This window comes from Aphidius gifuensis, linkage group LG5 (genome assembly GCF_014905175.1).
Source record: "Aphidius gifuensis isolate YNYX2018 linkage group LG5, ASM1490517v1, whole genome shotgun sequence".
In the NCBI taxonomy this organism is placed as follows: Eukaryota; Metazoa; Arthropoda; class Insecta; order Hymenoptera; family Braconidae; genus Aphidius; species Aphidius gifuensis.
Window position 1 is genome coordinate 10763395 of NC_057792.1, and position 19691 is coordinate 10783085.

The window sequence follows — 19691 nt, forward strand, 5'->3', positions numbered from 1 at the left end:
GGTGGTCCGAAAAAAACGACGAAATGATGCCGACAATAACTCGTAAAAAATCAAGATAGAGACTTCGTTTTAGCCTCAAAAAATGCGTCTTTGAAAACTCTATCGCCCGAATTATAGACTTTTTCTACTATAAGCAATAGTTTTTGAAGCAAAAAAAAAAACCTCAAAATTTGAAAAAAAAACGACATTTTTTTCCTTTTCTCAAAAAGTATGCATCATAGAACAAAAATTTCCTGAAAAGCACTAGACCTTTTGAAGGAGCTACTTTTGAGCCTAATACAAAGTCTCTATATTGATAATAACTCCAAATATGGCGGTCCGGAAAAAACGAAAAAAAATGGAAAAAAAAAACAAAAAAAAGGCGTCAGCAATAACTTGTAAAAAAAATCAAGATTGAAACTTCGTTTTAGGCTCAAAGAATGCGTCTTCCATAACTCTATCACCCGCAACATGGACTTTTTTCGCTATAAGCAATAGCTTCTGAAGCAAAACAAAAAAACCTTGAAATTTGAAAATTTTTTATCAGAAAGTATCACATCTATCACAGAAAAAATATCTTCCAGAAAGCACTTCTTGAAAAAGCTTCTTTTATGCCTAATACAAAGTCTCTATGTTGACAAGAACTCCAAATATGGTGGCCCGAAAAAAACAAAAAACGGCGCTCTATTTTATCTTGTGACAAAATTAAGAATAGTTATTTCTTATAAATGAAATTAAATTTAATAAAGCTATTGATCAATGGCTAAAAAAAGTATGTGACTTATCTCTTAATTTCTTTGGCTACATTATTTAATATTAATATAGCATTTTTAATCAATTTTTTAATAATTTTGATAAATTGGGCAATAAATAACTCAACGTAGAATTGGATCAAAGACTTCGTAACAGGCTCTTATTTTGCGTCTCAAAAAACTCTAACGCCCGCATTGTGGGTTTTTTCCGCTATCTTCAATGGTTTTTGAGAAAAAAATAAAACTCCAAAATTTAAGAAAAATTAAATAAAAACAAACGGATTTTGAATTTTCTGTATCAAAAACTATCGGAGATACAAAATGAACCCGTATTCTATATGATAGAACTTTGTGAGGACTTTGATTTGAGTCTAGTTTGATGTCTCTATCTTTATTATTCCAAAAGTTATAACACTTTTGAACAAATCTAAAAAAATTAAATATTGAATAATTCAAAATAGAATTGGAATTAATATTTTAATTAATTAGAATTAGAATTAATATTTTTATTAAAAAAATACAAATCTATTATAAATAAAGCTCATTATGACGTTTAAACAATTCAAAACAATAAAAATTAATAAATTGACTATCTCTTAATTCGATGTCGAAAGTCTGTCGAAACCCGTGTAGGAATCGCCAAGCATGGAAACATGGCCATACACTGGCCGATAAACGGCAGCCCATGATTGGTAGCCAAGCAAGGGCCATTAATGGGATATACTTGGCAAACGATCGGTCCATTATTGTGTTGCCAAGATTGGCAGTCTTGTCTTGGCCAACGTCTGGCCATTAATTGGCTGGCCATTTAATGGTTACCATTCATCGGCCAATTCATGGTAAATGCATTGCTGGCCATTTAATGGCTGCCGTTCATTGGCCGATCCTTGGCAAATTCATGGCTGGCCATTTAATGGGTACCATTCATCGGCCAATTCATGGCAAATTCATGGCTGGCCATTTAATGGCTACCGTTCATCGGCCAATTCATGGCATATTCATGGCCGGCCATTTAATGGCTGCCGTTCATCGGCCAATTCATGGCAAATTCATGACTGGCCATTAACGGCTGCCGTTCATTGGCCGATCCTTGGCAAATTCATGGCTGGCCACTTAATGGCTACCGTTCATCGGCCAATTCATGGCATATTCATGGCTGGCCATTTAATGGCTGCCGTTTATCGGCCAATTCATGGCATATTCATGGCTGGCCATTTAATGGCTGCCGTTTATCGGCCAATTCATGGCAAATTCATGACTGGCCATTAATGGCTGCCGTTCATCCGCCAATTCATGGCAAATTCATGACTGGCCATTAATGGCTGCCGTTCATCCGCCAATTCATGGCAAATTCATGGCTGGCCATTTAATGGCTGCCGTTCATCGGCCAATTCATGGCAAAATCGTGGCTGGCCATTAATGGCTGCCGTTCATCGGCCAATTCATGGCAAATTCATGGCTGGCCATTTAATGGCTACCGTTCATCGGCCAATTCATGGCAAATTCATGGCTGGCCATCAATGGCTACCGTTCATCGGCCAATTCATGGCAAATTCATGGCTGGCCATTAATGGCTGCCGTTCATCGGCCAATTCATGGCAAATTCATGGTAAATGCATTGCTGGCCATTTAATGGCTGCCGTTCATTGGCCGATCCTTGGCAAATTCATGGCTGGCCATTTAATGGGTACCATTCATCGGCCAATTCATGGCAAATTCATGGCTGGCCATTTAATGGCTACTGTTCATCGGCCAATTCATGGCTGGCCATTAATGGCTACCAACCATCAGCTAATTTTTGACAAAAAAAAAACAAGACAATAGAAAAAAAAAATTCAACAATGGAGCATTAAAATTAAATAAATAAATAAATATATTTGTATTTGAATAATCATCTTCAAAAAAGTCTACCAAGTCTACGAGTGAACTTAATTACTACAAGAGAACAAAAAACTTCAGAAATATATATATCGCGCTCGTGGCTCAGTTAGTTAAAGCATCGGTTTAGTGTAGGTTTAGGTTTTCGGTCGAGAGTTCGCGCCCGGCGAGAGGCAGGAAAAAAAAAACATTTATTATAAAAAAAAACAAAGTTGGACTCGATAATCTATATATGCAATTGAAAAAAAAAATATTTTTTTTATTTTTATTTATAAAAAAATTAATTTCGCAAGTAATGGGCCAATCTTGGCAAGTGTTAATGCGCCAATCTTGGCAAATGTTAATGGGACAATCTTGGCAAATTTTAATGGGCCAATCTTGGCAAATGTTAATGGGCCAATAATGGCAGCCAATATTAGAATGGTGTAACGCGCCAGGCCCGGCGTATGAGTGGCCCATTAATGGCAGCCCATTAATGGCAAAATTTCGCCATGCATCGGCCGTTGCATGGCCGTGTTGTAGTCTCCTACACGGGAAGGCGGTCAAAACGATGTAGAGACAGAGTCAATGCACATATAGTGATATAAAATTGAAAAAAAATTATTTTGGCTATTGTTCAATCTTTAAATGCTTTTATATACTGTTTTATTTTCTTTTTTCTTATGCAATTGTTATTAACAATAGATTGAAAAGCTATTAACAAAAAAAAAAAAACATTTTTTTCATTATTACAAGTTTTTTATGTTTTCAAATTATATTTTTATTAAAAAAATAGAAATCTATCATAAATAAAGTCCATCATGATGTTTAAACAAGTTAAAACGATAAAAAACGAATAAATTAAGCACCTCTCAATTCGGTGTCGAAAGCCTGTCGATTCAGTGACAAAATATCTCGGTAATAATGACCGAGTCAATTACCGATGAATGGTCTGAGGCTCGACAGCTTTCTGACTCCAGTAGATATGTGAATCATGTCAACCTAACCTCTCTACCATGTATAATTGAAACTCTCATTTAATGATTTAATACATATACTTTTGGTTTCTTTGTCACGATTTTTATGGATTTTCAGAATTATAAATAACGATAAAAAAAAATATTCAAAAAATATTGATGGGTTCTTGAAGCAATTGACATTAATACCACGTACAAATTTGTTCAATAAATCTTTATCAATGACTGAAAAAATGTGAAAAAAATTAAAATTTTTTTTTTTTTTTGTACTTAGTATATCTGACTCTGTCCAATGTTAAGAGATAGGGCTTAGATTTGAGACCACTCCTTCAAAAAAACACTCGGGTAACACGTTAAATATAAATTAAATGAATGATGGCAAAGCCTCATCACCAATGTCAGTTTTAACATGTATAATTTTAAGACGCACCTTGCAGTTTGGTGACCAGACTCAAAGTGATTTTATATTTTAATAATTCACTTCACAAGAAATTACCACATTACAGTCTGGTTGTAGTAACTGGGTCCTTACGGCGCAGGTAGGATTCTCCAATAGTGAACAACTGTGCCAGGCTTGTTACAAGCTTGTGTCCCGAGTCTTGGCAGTCTGAAATTGTGCCTAGCTTGACATAGGCAATTTTGCAATCAATGCACAAGCCTTGTTAATCCAGGCTTGTACCAAGCTTGTGCTTTTCAATTTTCCTGGCCTTACATAAGCCTCGATAGTTCAAGCTTATGACAAGCATGTGCTTTTCGATTTTCCCGGCTTTACACGAGCCTTGTGTCAAGCTAGTGCACGTCGTTTTATCAAGCTTGACACGAATCTTGACTTGAGCATATACTGAAAAAAAAAAAATTATAGTACCATGCAGACCATTTTAATCTGACAATAAATTTTTCTCGAAATATATGGCTTAAATTAAAAAATGATTGAAGTAAAAGTTGTAGGATTTGAAGGAGGACATAGATAAAGGAAAAAAACTTTTTTTCTCGATTATCTAAACAATATCGATTTTAACACATTAATTTTTCATCAAATTGGTAAGAACCGTTTTTTCGTTAGTATCAAAAATATAGAGAAAAATCCATCAACATGTTGCATGTTTATCTGCAGATAAAATCGGGCTAAAAAAAAAATAATTTTATCGAAAAATTTCTCAACTTAAAAGTGTTAGTTTGAATGCAAACAACTTTTTAGTACAAAAAAAAATATAGTAACCATTAAAAATAACTATGTTCATACCTGAAACTCCGCCATTATGAATTTTTCAGTTTTTTTTTTTTCTTCGTCTATGTCCCCCTTCAAATGCTACAACTTTTATTTGAATTATTTTTTAATTCAAGCTATATATTTCGAAAAAATCAGATTAAAAATGGGGCAGTCTGTATATAATAATACTATATAATTTTATATATGTATTTTGAATAAAAATTATCGGATTGCGACTATCGTGTTGGGCTCATGCAAGGACTGTGTAGGTTCAATAGAATTGATTCATATAAAAAATTTTGACTGCAACTTTCATAGTTACCTCGATGGTTGTTATGAAAGTGCATTGGAGTTCCATGTAAACGGCATGGGTTCAAGACTTTTTCGAGTCCGTATTTTTCCTTTCAATGATTCCGATTGTTCAAACTGTGTCAATAAAAAAATATTAGTATTCAAAACTATAACTAATTAAAATAGTTGTCATAATAATTCAATTGATATATTTTTTTTTAATTTTGCCATAATCCTAGTAATAAAGCCTTGGTACAAGCCTGGTAGTCCAGCCTTGGCATATTCTCAAATACTTAACAATCTTGGCACAAGCTTGGAGCACAGGCCTGACATAAGCATGTGAGCCTTGTGCCACACCTGGCACAATCCTCAACTCTTCTCTGCAGTGTTTACCATTGAGTTATGTATCGAACTAAACCATGCAGATATTCTAAGAATCGAACTGAACAAATTTGTTTAAACGCAATAAAATCGAAAAAGTTTGAGTTTCATATACAACCTTGCATGGAATAAATACCTACAAATAACAAAGTCAACGATGGTCATTGAGATTAAAGTAACAAAGTATGGTTGTTATTTTTAATTCGAGAGTTTCTTGAGAATTCTTGTCACGTACCATTACTATAAAAAATTCGATTCCAAAATTTACGTCAGAAGACAAAAAATGTATACTTTATAAATAATACTTGTTTTAGGTCACTAGGAGAAGAGCCAGTATAGCAACGATTTTTCGATCAATTGGGAACTGTCAAGAAAGATCAAAGGCAAATAATTTATTTTTACAATTATCATATCCAAATGACAATGATTTTTGTAATTAAGGTATAGAAAGTTTGACTTTATATATAAGTAACATTCCGTAATGTCGTGAATTTTTGTACTACTCAAGTACGGTAATGTCACTTTCTATTCCTTAACTGACAAAAGTACTTTGTGTTACTAGAGATAACGTAAGAAACTGATTTTTGAAAATCTGTTTACTTAAAGTTATCTTTTTTTTCAATAATAAACTAATGTCTTGGTCCAAGAAACTTGTAACTTTAAGTAAATGCATAAAAATTTTATTTTTAATCCATACACTGTAAAGAAGAAGGTAAATGTCAGATCTCAAGATCCTGGAAATAATTGTCCTTAGAATAAGATAACAGAGTTATGATTGCAGATAAATGAGTTTATATACCAAAAAGTATTTCTTTGAAACGTAAAAGTATTGATTAAAGAGGAAAGATGTCTTGATATAAAACATACTGTAGTTTGTTTCAAAATCAAAACGTCATTATTTAAAACTTAATATTCCAATCCAAATCTCTATGATTTTTCAATTTAATCTTTGAGGCTCTAAACTGAGGCTAAAAAGTATTATATCAGGCTTTCTTTTTCTTTATACCATGTTATAATGATAATTGAATGTAAAGAACATTATTCATCCACCCATATGTAAGTTTCTTAATCGATATTGATCAAGAGTCAAACAATTTTTTTGTACTACCTCAACCCGAGTGGAAATTTTAGTCTGGTCCTGAACAAGGTTTCTAGATGAGTTACTGGATTTAGACAGGTCATCCGAAGCTAGAATTTGGGACGCCATATCGGGGATCAGTATAATATATTATCATAATTATATTTTATTTAAAAGAAAAAAAAAAAAAAACTCGTTCAGGTTATTTTATTCAATAATATCTTATAAACATTAATATTCTTATTATTATTTTATTTCATATTAATATATTGATCATTAATGATGATTACAGATGCAAAAAAAAATTTTAATCATTTATTTTGTGACTGCAATTCATATAACTTGACGCCGTAGCAGTTTGAATTTGCGCGGCTCCGCCATATTGGGGATAACGACGATTTTACTTCGGATGACCTGTATATTGGGAATTATTCTAGGGACCTTGGTCCTGAATTTTGAATTTGGCTTATTACAAATGTTAAGAATTAGTTGAAAGATGACCGCTAGGTCTCGCGAGTTGCATTGATTATTTTCCCTTGCTTCTACCAGTAAACAACGCCAAATAAAACTTTGTGTTACCGAAATAAGTTTGACACATATTATAAAAATAGATAATATAATTAAAGAAGTTACAAAACATAAGTCATTCTTCAGTCAAGGAAGAGTTTTCTTGTTGCCAGAAGACAACTTCTTGGCAGAAACTTGCTTAAAATGAAATTAAAAATAGTTCAAATTAAGGAAAATTATGTTTGTATAAAGAAAAATAAAATTATTGTTTAAGACATCATGTTGCTTCCCAGGTAGGAATCGCCCAGCCGTAACGATTGTAACAGGCTTGGCACAAGCTTGATTTCCAAACCTTGTGTCCCAAGTTTGTGTCGAGCCTGTTACGATGGTCTGACTCTAGGCTCACACAAAGCCTTGGAAATCAGTCTTGTGTCAAGATTGGATTTTAAGTTTGACACAAGCTTGGATTACAAGTTTGTGTCAAGATTGGATTTTAAGTTTGACACAAGATTGGATTTTAAGTTTGACACAAGCTTGGATTACAAGTTTGTGTCAACATTGAATTTTAAGTTTGACACAAGCTTGGTATACCAAGCGTAAACATGACATTTATTTCGATTCATCAGGCATTATAATTGTGTCAAGCCTGTACTTTTTTGTTTTACCCGGCTTCACACGAGCCTTGTGTCAAGCTCGTTTTATCAAGCTTGACAAGAGACTTGACGTGTGCATATATTCAATTAAAAAAAAAAAAAATTATAATATTTAAATCTACATATATGTAGAGTGTAAATAGAAATTTCAAATAGCAATTATTAGGTTTTGAGTATCGTGCCAATCTGTTACAAGGACTGTATATTAAGTCTCGAATATATCTTTGATTCATATCAAAATTTTTTGTGAGTTTGTTATGAATACCCCGGTGGTTGACGTGATAGAGCATCGGAATTCCACGTGAGAGACCTAGGATCGATCCCCCAGTACGCCGTTTATTTTCGCTCAAATTATTATCGTTAATTCAACTTGGATCGTGTAAATAATAATAATGTCAAAAATAATAAATTAATAATAATAGTTATTTATATTTATTTATAATTTTTTTTGCAAGACTGTGTCAAGCTTGGATTCGAAGCTTGTGTCAAGCTTGGATTCGAAGCTTGTGTCAAGCTTGGATTCGAAGCTTGACACAAGCAAATACATGGTTATCATTCCAGGCTCTTACCAAGCTTGACACACGCTTGGAATCCAAGCTTGACACAAGCTTCGAAGCCTGGAATCCAAGCTTGACACAAGCTTGTCCCAATCGTCGATTCCTACCTGGGTTATATCATTCTGATAATTTTTTTTTTCATGCAATAATTGGTTTGTGTCAAGGAGAAAACTTCTAGTTGTAAACCATATGAGTTTTAGACATAAACATTATTGTAGTTATTATACGGAAATAACTTGTCGTTTTAAGCGACAAAGTAGTTTCAAACAAGAAAGAAACTTCTAGAAAAAAGTATTAATACATCTGAGCCAATCAGATTCACTGCCGTAAAAAACTTCTTTCAAACCGTTTTTCCTTTAAACAAACAATAATTTCTTAAATTATGGAAAAAAAATTCAAAAAAATATTTCATTCTTAATTTAAATAACTATAAATCTAAACTACCTGTCTAAGTTCCAAAATTTTGTTGTAATATTCGCCATCGTGGCACGTAGGATAACGCGTTCGCTTCCAACACAGTCAGTCCTGAGTTCCACCCCCACATTAGGCAAATAAAAAATTCGTTTTCGGTTAGTTTAGAAAAAAAACTGAAAACTGACATGCTATCTGCTATAAAATGATAGCGATGTATTAAATGTAAAATAAAGTGCCTTGAGTCAAATTGTTTAATGTTTAACGTTGGCAAACTTTTTTCATATTCAACGTCTATCTGGATGAAAATTAAGGTATTCTGATATTGATCTGAAAACAAAATTGTTAAAATTCAAGACACTTTCCTGTATAGAAGCATAAGTTGAATAAAAAACTAGTGAAAATTTCGCCCACTTACACTGAGAGAATTAAAACGTGAAATATCATTAAAAATCCCTTTATAATCACGGGTCAATATCACCAGATTGCACTCTAACGTCCACTACTAAATATTCTTAAGGTAGTATGTTAATTTCGCAGAGAAACAGCGAAAAATTCACAGAATCAATGTACATTAAAAAGTTAAGTTGCTCACATAAACTACGGGGTGATCCATACGAGTATAATTAATCTGAAGATTGAAAAATAGGTCGATCACCGTTATATTATAGAATTGACATTAGAATATTTATTAATAGGGTTTTACTTCATTATAAAAATAAAATGCATACCTATAATTTACTCATTTGACGAATAAAGTTAAAAAAATTAATTTTGATAAATTAAAATACCAAGGAAAAAGCAGTAGTTAAGAAAAAGATGAAGCTAAGGAATTAATGTAGACAAAGAAATTATGTGGTAAGCAACATTAATTCCTAAGCTTCATCTTTTTCTTAACTACTGATTTTTCCTTGGTTCTATTTATTTATTTATTTAACAATTAAAATTAATGCAATTTTTTTAAATAAATTAAAATGTCTGAAGACAAACCACGTGAAAATTAATCAAATGAAAAAAGAGGGGGAACTCGAAAACTACGTCATTATCCCGTGAAAAAATTGCAATGACTTTATTTTAATTAACAAATCTAAGATTTTATAATAATAATAATATTAATAAAATATTGAAAATAGAAAAATTTTAATAAAGAATTTTTTTTGCAATTATTATTGAAATATGAAATTTAATTTTAATGACAAATCGATGTTCGCGTTTAATAAAATATTAAAAATTGAATATTTCATTATATCGTAAATTAAATTACAGCCAAACCGTCGATTGAGAACCTCGGAGGCACTGTATATGTCACCGTACAGTGTTGATACCACGCAACACGAGTAAATAAATATTGGCCACCGTACAATGAGCGTACAATTAATGAAACGTTCACCGTAAAGCCATTGTACAATGCGGTGTTACAGTTCAACCACGAACGTCCACCGTACGTTGGACTTTACGTTGCCTCCCATATCTTAAATTTTTTCAGCCCCCAACGTACGCTCATCGTACGGGCAACGAGATCATTCTCAACTCACTGTACAATAATTGTACCGTGAGCAATTTTCTTTCTTTATACAACACCGTACAATTCTTGTACAACGATTTTCTGTCCATTGTACGTTCAATGTAATGTCAAAATTTACCGCGCCGTACCATTCCGCCAGGGTATGCAACGCAGTCACGGCATAAGTTTGTCATTATTTCATACTGACTAAATTGTTGTTGGATCCACACGGAAATAAAATAAATAATTTATATGTAAAATTAAAACGTGTATATAATTTATATAAAATTTATATATAACGATTATATATAATAGTTTATATAAAATTATATATAAATTTTATCACATTCCCCCTCTCCTTTCCTCCCATGAATTGTTTTTATTTAAAAATTTTCTTAAATTTTAATTTAAAAAAATCAAAAACAAATCTTCCATCAGGATTCGAACCCGGGCCGTTCTGGTTGGGAGGCAAGTACTTTACCTTAACTACAACTTAAGCCACAAATCTTATGATGAATTTTTGCAAAAATATAAATAAGAACATGACTTTTCACAATTTTTTTACTTTGTGGTTTTAATACCGATTTTATCTTTTTTTTCATAAAAATATGAACAAAGAGATGTTAAAATTAAAATTCAATATATTTGAATAAAAGCCAGTAATAGAATTATGATTAAAACAGCAAAGTAAAAAAATTGAGAAAAGTCATATTCTTATTTATATTTTTACAAAGATCTATCATAAGATTTGTGGCTTTGAGGTAAAGCACTTGCCTCCCAACCAGAAGGGTCCAGGTTCGAATCCTGATAGAAGATTTGTTTTTGGTTTTTTTAAATTAAAATTTAAGGAAATTTTTAAATAAAAACGATTCATGGGAGGGGCGGAGGGGTGGGGGAAATGTGATAAAATTTATAGAATTTTATATAAAAAATATATATAATTTTATATAAACTATTATATATAATCGTTATACATAAATTATATACCAGTTTTCGCCCAATAGTATATATAATTGTTATATATAATTATTATATATAATTTTATATATAAATTATATAATTTCTTTCCGTGTGGGAATGCATATTGTTACAAAGAAAAACTCAATGTTTAACCTGTTTATGGTATTGAATACAATTTATAATAACTTGCTGCTTAGATTTTCATTGTAATAATCATTTTATTTTATTAATTTAATTAAATTGCGAATTCGTACTAAGTGTATATCTGGAAATGTACGAGATCAGTATTGTGAGGACAGTCCCTGAATTCGCTGTTATATTAATGGACTAGTCCTCAAACTAAGATATGCACAAATTCATATATTATACGTATGAGTATATAAATTTGTGTATTTCATAGTGTTCCGGGTCGAACCACATGTCTGTCGGTCCCAAACTGACCGGACTTTAATTCTTTTTATTTTTTAAACAAAATACAATAAGTTGATAAATTTTAAACATTACTCTGTTTTTTATGGCTACTTCGTGAAACGACAAACTTTAGAATAACATGTGACTAACAATTTGATTTTATATTTTTTCTAAAATACTTTAAACAACGATTTAATTTATGTACTTTTTAATAGCTTTTTTACAAACTCGAATATTCCCACACATGGTCAACTGATGCATAGATTTTTTGAGTAAAAATCACGTAACAAATAAAACCATAAACTCAAGTTTCTCTTTGGTACTATTATAACATATTTTTTAAAGCATTAAATAAAAACATTAAAATCTATATTTTTTGTTTACACATGGTATTTTTTATGTCACTCTTTGGACCACACAAGGCCTAATTTTATGTCTAAAAATCCCACCACCTACACGTAGTTTTTTACCCTCTCTTGAACTAATTTTTGACTAATTAAAACTAATTTTTTAACTAAGTACACACCCATTTTTTGGACTTAACAATTTTCAACAAACTGAGAAATCAGTTGCTCTTCACACTCGTTTACGTAACATCTCTAATTAATATTGATTCGCGTACAACGGGATTTCTTTATACTTACAATATAAAATAGTAGTGTTTGTCCATGACAACACTTTTTAGCGTCAACTCAATATACAATATACAATACAATTAATTATAATTTTAGTGAAATAATAAAGTGAATATATTAATAGAATTTAAGCCACAGTGTTTGGATTTATTTAAAGTGTTATTCCTATTATTTCAATTTACAACCTATCCTCCACATCCTTTGATAGCCCTGTATCAAACTCAAGGCCTTACAACCCTTGTGAAATTATCGTGGTTCATTTGGATACGTGGTGCGATACACATAGTTTGAGGACAATCAAAGCAGCAAGTTATTATAAATTGTTTTTTATATCATAAACGGGTTAATTATTGAGTTTTTTTTTGTAACAATATGCATCCAACATCAATTTAGTGAGTGTGAAATAATGACAAACTCATGACGTGAAAACGTCATGTGTTGTATGAACATGCATCTCTGAGAAATTATTGTTTATACTTTTTTTTATTATTGCGTACTTAATCATCAACACCTAATTTTTTAGTGGACTTACACTTAAACTTTGTTTGAAGACATTTTTCCACTGTCCATACTATTTCAACATGATTCTGGCAGAATTAGTGATAGATGAGTTCTGTCATAAAAATAATGAATATGATACAAGTAAGGGATGTAAAATAAAATTTATAATAAGTCGCTGCTCAGATTTTCATTGTAAAAATAATTCTATTACATCAAAATAATTAAAATCGCAAATTAGTACTAAGTGTATAAATATATACAAAATCAGTATTATGAGGACAGTCCCTGAATTCACTGTTATATCAATGGACTACCCTGGTATAAATATTTCTCCGCCATTACTCCGGCTTTCTCCGGCATTAATCCGGCATTAAACCGTTTTTGGCCCATTTCCGGAGAAATTACATCGGCATGAAATTGATGGTGGAGGAATTACTCCGATATCGGATTGATTGTAGGAAAATTATTCCGGCATAAGATCAGTGAAAGAGACAAAACTCCGACATGAAAGTAGTGCTGGAGGAATTATTCTGGCATGAGATTAGTGCCGGAGAAATTATTCCGGCATAAGATCAGTGAAGACAAAATCATTCCGGCATGGGATCGATTGCGGAGATTTTATTCCGGCATGGGATTAGTGCCGGAGAAATTATTCCGGCATGAAATCAGTGAAGGAGAAATTATTCTGGCATGTAATTGATGGCGGAGAAATTTTTCCTGCATGAAAGAAGTGCCGAAAAAATTATTTTGACATTAAAGGAGTGCCGGAGAAATCATTTCGGCTTGGGATCAGTGGAGGAGGAAAAACTCCAGCATCAAACTAGTGGCGGATTAGTTTTTCCGACATTAATCTTATGCCGGAGTCATTACTCCAACATGATATTGATGGTTGAGTAATCACTCCGGCATGAGATTAATGTCGGAAAAATTAATTCACAACTAGTTTTATGTCGGAGTTTCTTCCTCCACTGATGCCATACCGGAATCAGTTCTCCGGCACTCCTTCCATGCCGGAATAATTTCTCCGGCACTCCTTTCATGCCGGAATAATTTCCCGGCCATCAATCCCATGTCAGAATAATTTCTCCTTCCCTGATCTCATGCCATTATAATTTCCCCGGCACTACTCCCATGCCGGAATAATTCCTCTAGACACTTTCATGCCAAAGTTTCTTCTCCTTCACCGATCTTATGCCAGAATAATTTGTCCGCCATCAATTCCATACTGGAATAATTTCTCAATTTCATGTCAGAGTCATTCCTCCGCCATTAACCTCATGCCAGAGTAATTTCTCCACCACCAACCTCACGCCGGAGTAATTTCTCCGGAAATCAGCTAAAAACGGAGAAATGCCGGAGTAATATTTCCACCAGGGTAGACCTCAAACTACGAATTGCAAAAATTCATAGTTTCATATTATACGTATGAGTATATGAATTTGTGTATTTCATAGTTTGGGGACTAGTCCATTAATATAACAGCGAATTTAGGGACTGTCCTTGAACTACTGATTTGGTATATTTTTATATATACACTTAGTACTAATTCGAAATTTAATATTAATTTTATATGATAAAATGATTTTTCCAATAGAAATCCAAGCAGCAAGTTATTATTATTTTTTTTTACATCTCGTCCTAGTGTCATATTCATTATTTTCAGGATAGAACTTATCCATAAATAATTCTGCCAGTTTGGAATTGCGACTAATCCATGATGTAGAAATAGCATGGATCCTGAAACAATGTCTTCAAATAATGTTTGAGTGAAGGTCCACTAAAAAATTAAGCCTTGATGATTAGCAGGGCCAAAGAGTTCAGTCAAATTTGGATGCCGTATGAATTCGCGGTTAGAATTTTAATTAAAAAAATCGAAAAAATGTATCGTTATATCGAGGTTATTAAGTTAGAGTCTACAACAGGGATACTCGATATATTGATTTCGTGTCGAGTTTGTTTTTTGTTTCAACTGAGCCTCTCTATATAACCTGCTGCTTGGATTTTCATTGTAAAAATAATTTTATTATATATCACTGTTATATCAATGGACTAGTCCTCAAACTAGGATATGCACAAATCTATATATTTATACGTATAAGATATGAATTTGTGCATATAGTAGTTTAAGGACAAGTTCACTGATATAGCAATGAATTCGAGGACTGTTCTCAAACTACTGATTTTGTATATATTTAGATATACACTTAGTGCTGATTTCCAATTTCATTAATTCAATATAGTAAAATTATTTTTACAATGAAAATCCAAGCAGCAAGTTATTATACATTGTATTTTATACCATAAACAAGTTGAACATTGAGTTTTTTGTTGTCACAATATGCATCCAACAACAATCTAGTCAGTGTGAAATAATGACAAACTCATGACGTGAAAACGTCATGTGTTTTATTTACATGAAAAATCATTGTTAATTTTTTTTTTTATTATTTTGTACTTAATCATCAAGACTTAATTTTTTAGTGGACCTCCACTCAAACATTGTTCGAAGACATTCTTCCAGAATCCATTCTATTTCTACGTCATTTCTATCTCTACAAATTTTGTTTCTATCGGTACGAATAAGACCAGGTCTATCTCATTTAAATAGAAAATAATTTTTTGAACAAATTTTTCTTTAGAGGTATCATGTAATTGTTAATTGAACATTTACTATTGCTGAAAGATCGAGTACACTAAAACTTCAATTTATATATATCGAAACGTCCCCAAAATATCTTATCTATAGTTTTTCGCCTGTATATGGGCGTAAAAAAAAAATATCTTTATAAAAGCTGTAATATATAATTTCTCTAATAATATATTGTCTACATATGCCTAAATCATTTGTTTATATACCCTTATATATATATATATATATATATATGTATGTGTAGACGTGATTTTGAGGTCCATTTCAGTCATTTATCCAGGACTTCGAGGACATTTCTGCATTTTGAGGACGGTCCCCGTTATTTTTTAGGTGACGACGTTAGTTTAAGGACCGTCCTCAAAAAAAATATTTTATCCTGGAATTATTTCAAGACCCTCAATTTTTTTCAATAATTTTCAGGGACGGTCCTCAAAATGCAGAAATGTCCTTAAAATGAACTATTGATAAAGGCATAGATTTTGAGGACAGTCCCCAAAAAACGTATTTAGTTTAAGAGCGATTTTGGGGACATTATTTGATCAGTCAGGATTTCAAAATTGTAAATTTCCAAGAGCTAGTTCTATTATTATGATTAATCCGGTATTACTTTTTAATTTTGATACAAATAATAGTTTTGAAATTATACTGGATTTTTCACTGAAGTATTAGTTAAGAATATTATTTTAATATTGAAGAATTGAGTACAGATGATACTCACTAATACCTGTATAAGTATATTAATTATTCGAGTCAATTAATGAGAATAGTAAATAATACTTCTAGCAGTTTTATTTTAAATATTCATATACGGATATAAAAGAAACTAAATTTTTTTTTTCAATATGTATCCAACAACAATTTAATCAGTAAGAAATAATGACACACTCATGACGTAAAAACGTCATGTGTTGTATGTGCATGCATCTCTGAGAAATAATTTTTTGTTCTTTTTTTTATTATTGCGTACTTAATCATCGACACTTTATTTTTTAGTGGACTTACACTTAAACTTTGTTTAAAGAAATTTTTCCAGTATCCATACTATTTCAACATCATTCTGGCAGATTTAGTGATGGATGAGTTTCGTCATAAAAAGAATGAATATGATACAAGTAAGGGATGTAGAATAAAATTTATAATAACTTGCTGCTTAGATTTTCATTGTTGAAATAATTTTATTACATCAAAATAATTGAAATCGCAAATTAGTACTAAGTGTATATCTGAATATATACAAAATCAGTATTTTGAGGACAGTCCCTGAATTCAATGTTATATCAATAGACTAGTCCTCAAACTACGATATGCACAAATACATATATTTTACGTATAAGTATATAAATGCGTGCATATCGTAGTTTGAAGACTAGTCCATTAATACAACAGCGAATTTAGGGACTGTCCTTGAACTACTGATTTTGTATATTTTCAGATATACACTTAGTACTAATTCGCAATTAAATTAATTTAATATAATAAAATGACTTTTACAATGGAAATCCAAGCAGCAAGTTATTATAAATTTTATTTTACATCACTATCTCGTTGCATATTCAGTACTTTTATAACAGAAGTTATTCAACAATAGTTCTGCCACTTTGGGATATTGACAAATCCATGATGCTGAAATAGCACGGATTCTGGATAAAGTCTTTAAACAATGTTTAAGTGGAGGTCCACTAAAAAATTAAGTCTTGATGATTAAGTACGAAATAATGAAAGAAATATTTAATAATAATTTCTCAAAGATGCATGTTTATGCAACACAGTCACGGCATGAGTTTGTCGTTACTTCATACTGACTAAATTGTTGTTGGATGCATATTGTTACAAGGAAAAACTCAATGTTTAACCTGTTTATGGTATTGAATACAATTTATAATAACTTGCCGCTCAGATTTTCATTTTAATAATCATTATATTTTATTAAATTAATTAAATTGCGAATTCGTAGTGAGTGTATATCTGAAAATGTACGAGATCAGTATTTTAAGGACAGTCCCTGAATTCGCTGTTATATTAATGGACTAGTCCTCAAAATAAGATATGCACAAATTTATATATTATACGTATGAACTGATGAATTCGTGCATATTGCAGTTTGAGGACTAGTCCATTGATATAACAACGAATTCAGGGACTGTCCTCAAAATACTGATTTTGTATATTTTTAGATATACACTTAGTACTAATACGCAATCTAATTAGATTAATAGAATAAATTAATTTTTACAATGAAAATCAAAGCAGCAAGTTATTATAAATTGTATTTTATATTATAAAGGGGTAATTATTGAGTTTTTTTTTTGTATCAATATGTATCCAACATCAATTCCGTGAGTTTGAAATAATGACAAACTCATGACGTGAAAACGTCATGTGTTGTATGAACATGCATTTCTGAGAAATTATTGTTCATACTTTTTTTTATTATTACGTACTTGATCATCAACATCTAATTTTTTAGTCGACTTACACTTAAACTTTGTTTGAAGACATTTTTTCAGTATCCATACTATTTCAACATCATTCTGGCAGAATACGTGATGGATGAGTTCTGTCATAAAAATAATGAATATAATACAAGTAAGGGATGTAAAATAAAATTCATAATAAATTGCTGCTTAGATTTTCATTGTAAAAATAATTTTATTACATCAAAATAATTAAAATCACAAATTAGTACTAAGTGTATATCTAAATATATACAATATCAGTATTTTGAGGACAGTCCCTGAATTCAATGTTATATCAATGGACTACCATGGTAAAAATATTTCTCCGCCATTATTCCGGCATTTCTCCGGCATTACACCGTTTTTGGCCCATTTCCGGAGAAATTACTCCGGCATGAAATTGATGGTGGAGGAATTACTCCGGGATGAGATTAATGGTAGGAAAATCACTCCGGCATGACATCAGTGAAGGAGGAAAAACTCCGGCATAAAAGTAGTGCCGGAGGAATTATTCTGGCATGGGATTGGTGCCGGAGAAATTATTGCGGCATAAGATCAGTGCCGGAGAAATTATTCTGGCATGAAATCAGTAAAGGAGAAATTATTCTGGCATGTAATTTATGGCGGAGAAATTTTTCCGGCATAAAGGAGTGCCGGAGAAATTTTTTTGACATTGAAGGAGTGCTGGAGAAATTATTTCGGCTTGGGATCAGTGGAGGAGAAAAAACTCCGGCATCAAACTAGTGGCGGATTAGTTTTTCCGACATTAATCTTATGCCGGAGTCATTACTCCAACATGATATTGATGGTTGAGTAATCACTCCGGCATGAGATTAATGTCGGAAAAATTAATCCACAACTAGTTTTATGTCGGAGTTTCTTCCTGCACTGATCCCATGCCGGAATAAATTCTCCGGCACTCCTTTCATGTCGGAATAATTTCCCGGCCATCAATCCCACGCCAGAATAATTTCTCCGGCACTAATTCTATGCCGGAATAATTTCTCCACAATCGATCCCATGTCGGAATAATTTCTCCGGCACTACTCCCATGCCGGGATAATTCCTCCGGCACCACTTTTATGCTGATGTTTCTTCTCCTTCACCGATCTGATGCCGGAATAATTTGTCCGCCATCAATTCCATACCGGAATAATTCTCCGCCATTAACTTCATGCCAGAGTATTTCTCCACCACCAACCTCACGCTGAGTAATTTCTCCGGAAATCAGCCAAAACAGAGAAATGCCGGAGTGATATTTCCACCAGGGTAGTCCTCAAGTAATTTCTCCGGAAATCAGCCAAAAACAGAGAAATGCCGGAGTGATATTTCCACCAGGGTAGTCCTCAAACTACGAATAGCATAAATTCATAGTTTCATATTATACGTATGAGTATATGAATTTGTGTATTTCATAGTTTGAGGACTAGTCCATTAATATAACAGCGCATTTAGGGACTGTCCTTGAACTACTGATTCAGTATATTTTTAGATATACACTTAGTACTAATTCGCAATTTAATATTAATTTAATATAATAAAATGATTTTTACAATAGAAATCCAAGCAGCAAGTTATTATAATTTTTTTTTTACATCTCTTCCTAGTGTCATATTCATTATTTTCAGGATAGAACTGATCCATGAATAATTCTGCCAATTCGGAATTGTGACTAATCCATGATGTATGAATAGCATGGATCCTGAAACAATGGCTTCAAATAAATAATGCCTTGATGATTAGGTACAAAATCATAAGAAACATGATTCACACCGACTAGACTGACTAGATGTTGATGCAATTGTGACAAGAAAAAACTCAATGTTCAACTTGTTTATGGTATACAATATAATCTATAATAACCTGCTGCTTGGATTTTCATTGTCAAAATCATTTTATTATATTAAATCAATTTAATTGT

At 32.0% G+C, this 19691-nt stretch overlaps 1 protein-coding gene across 6 annotated transcripts in view; it reads left to right on the top strand.

Moving 5' to 3' along the window:
- The window catches only part of LOC122857589, a 109980-nt gene that overhangs the window by 15556 nt on the left and 74733 nt on the right, over positions 1–19691 (top strand). For 4 of the 6 annotated variants that reach the window (XR_006374233.1, XR_006374231.1, XR_006374232.1 and 1 more), the window contains exon 9: positions 5762–5830. The exons of the other annotated variants lie outside the window; for them this stretch is intronic. Coding sequence is in view for 1 of the 4 variants with exons in the window: in XM_044159837.1 (XP_044015772.1) it covers positions 5762–5830 (69 nt within the window). In the remaining 3 variants the exon portion in view is untranslated. The remainder of the gene's footprint in view (positions 1–5761; positions 5831–19691) is intronic. 6 annotated transcript variants of the gene reach the window in all.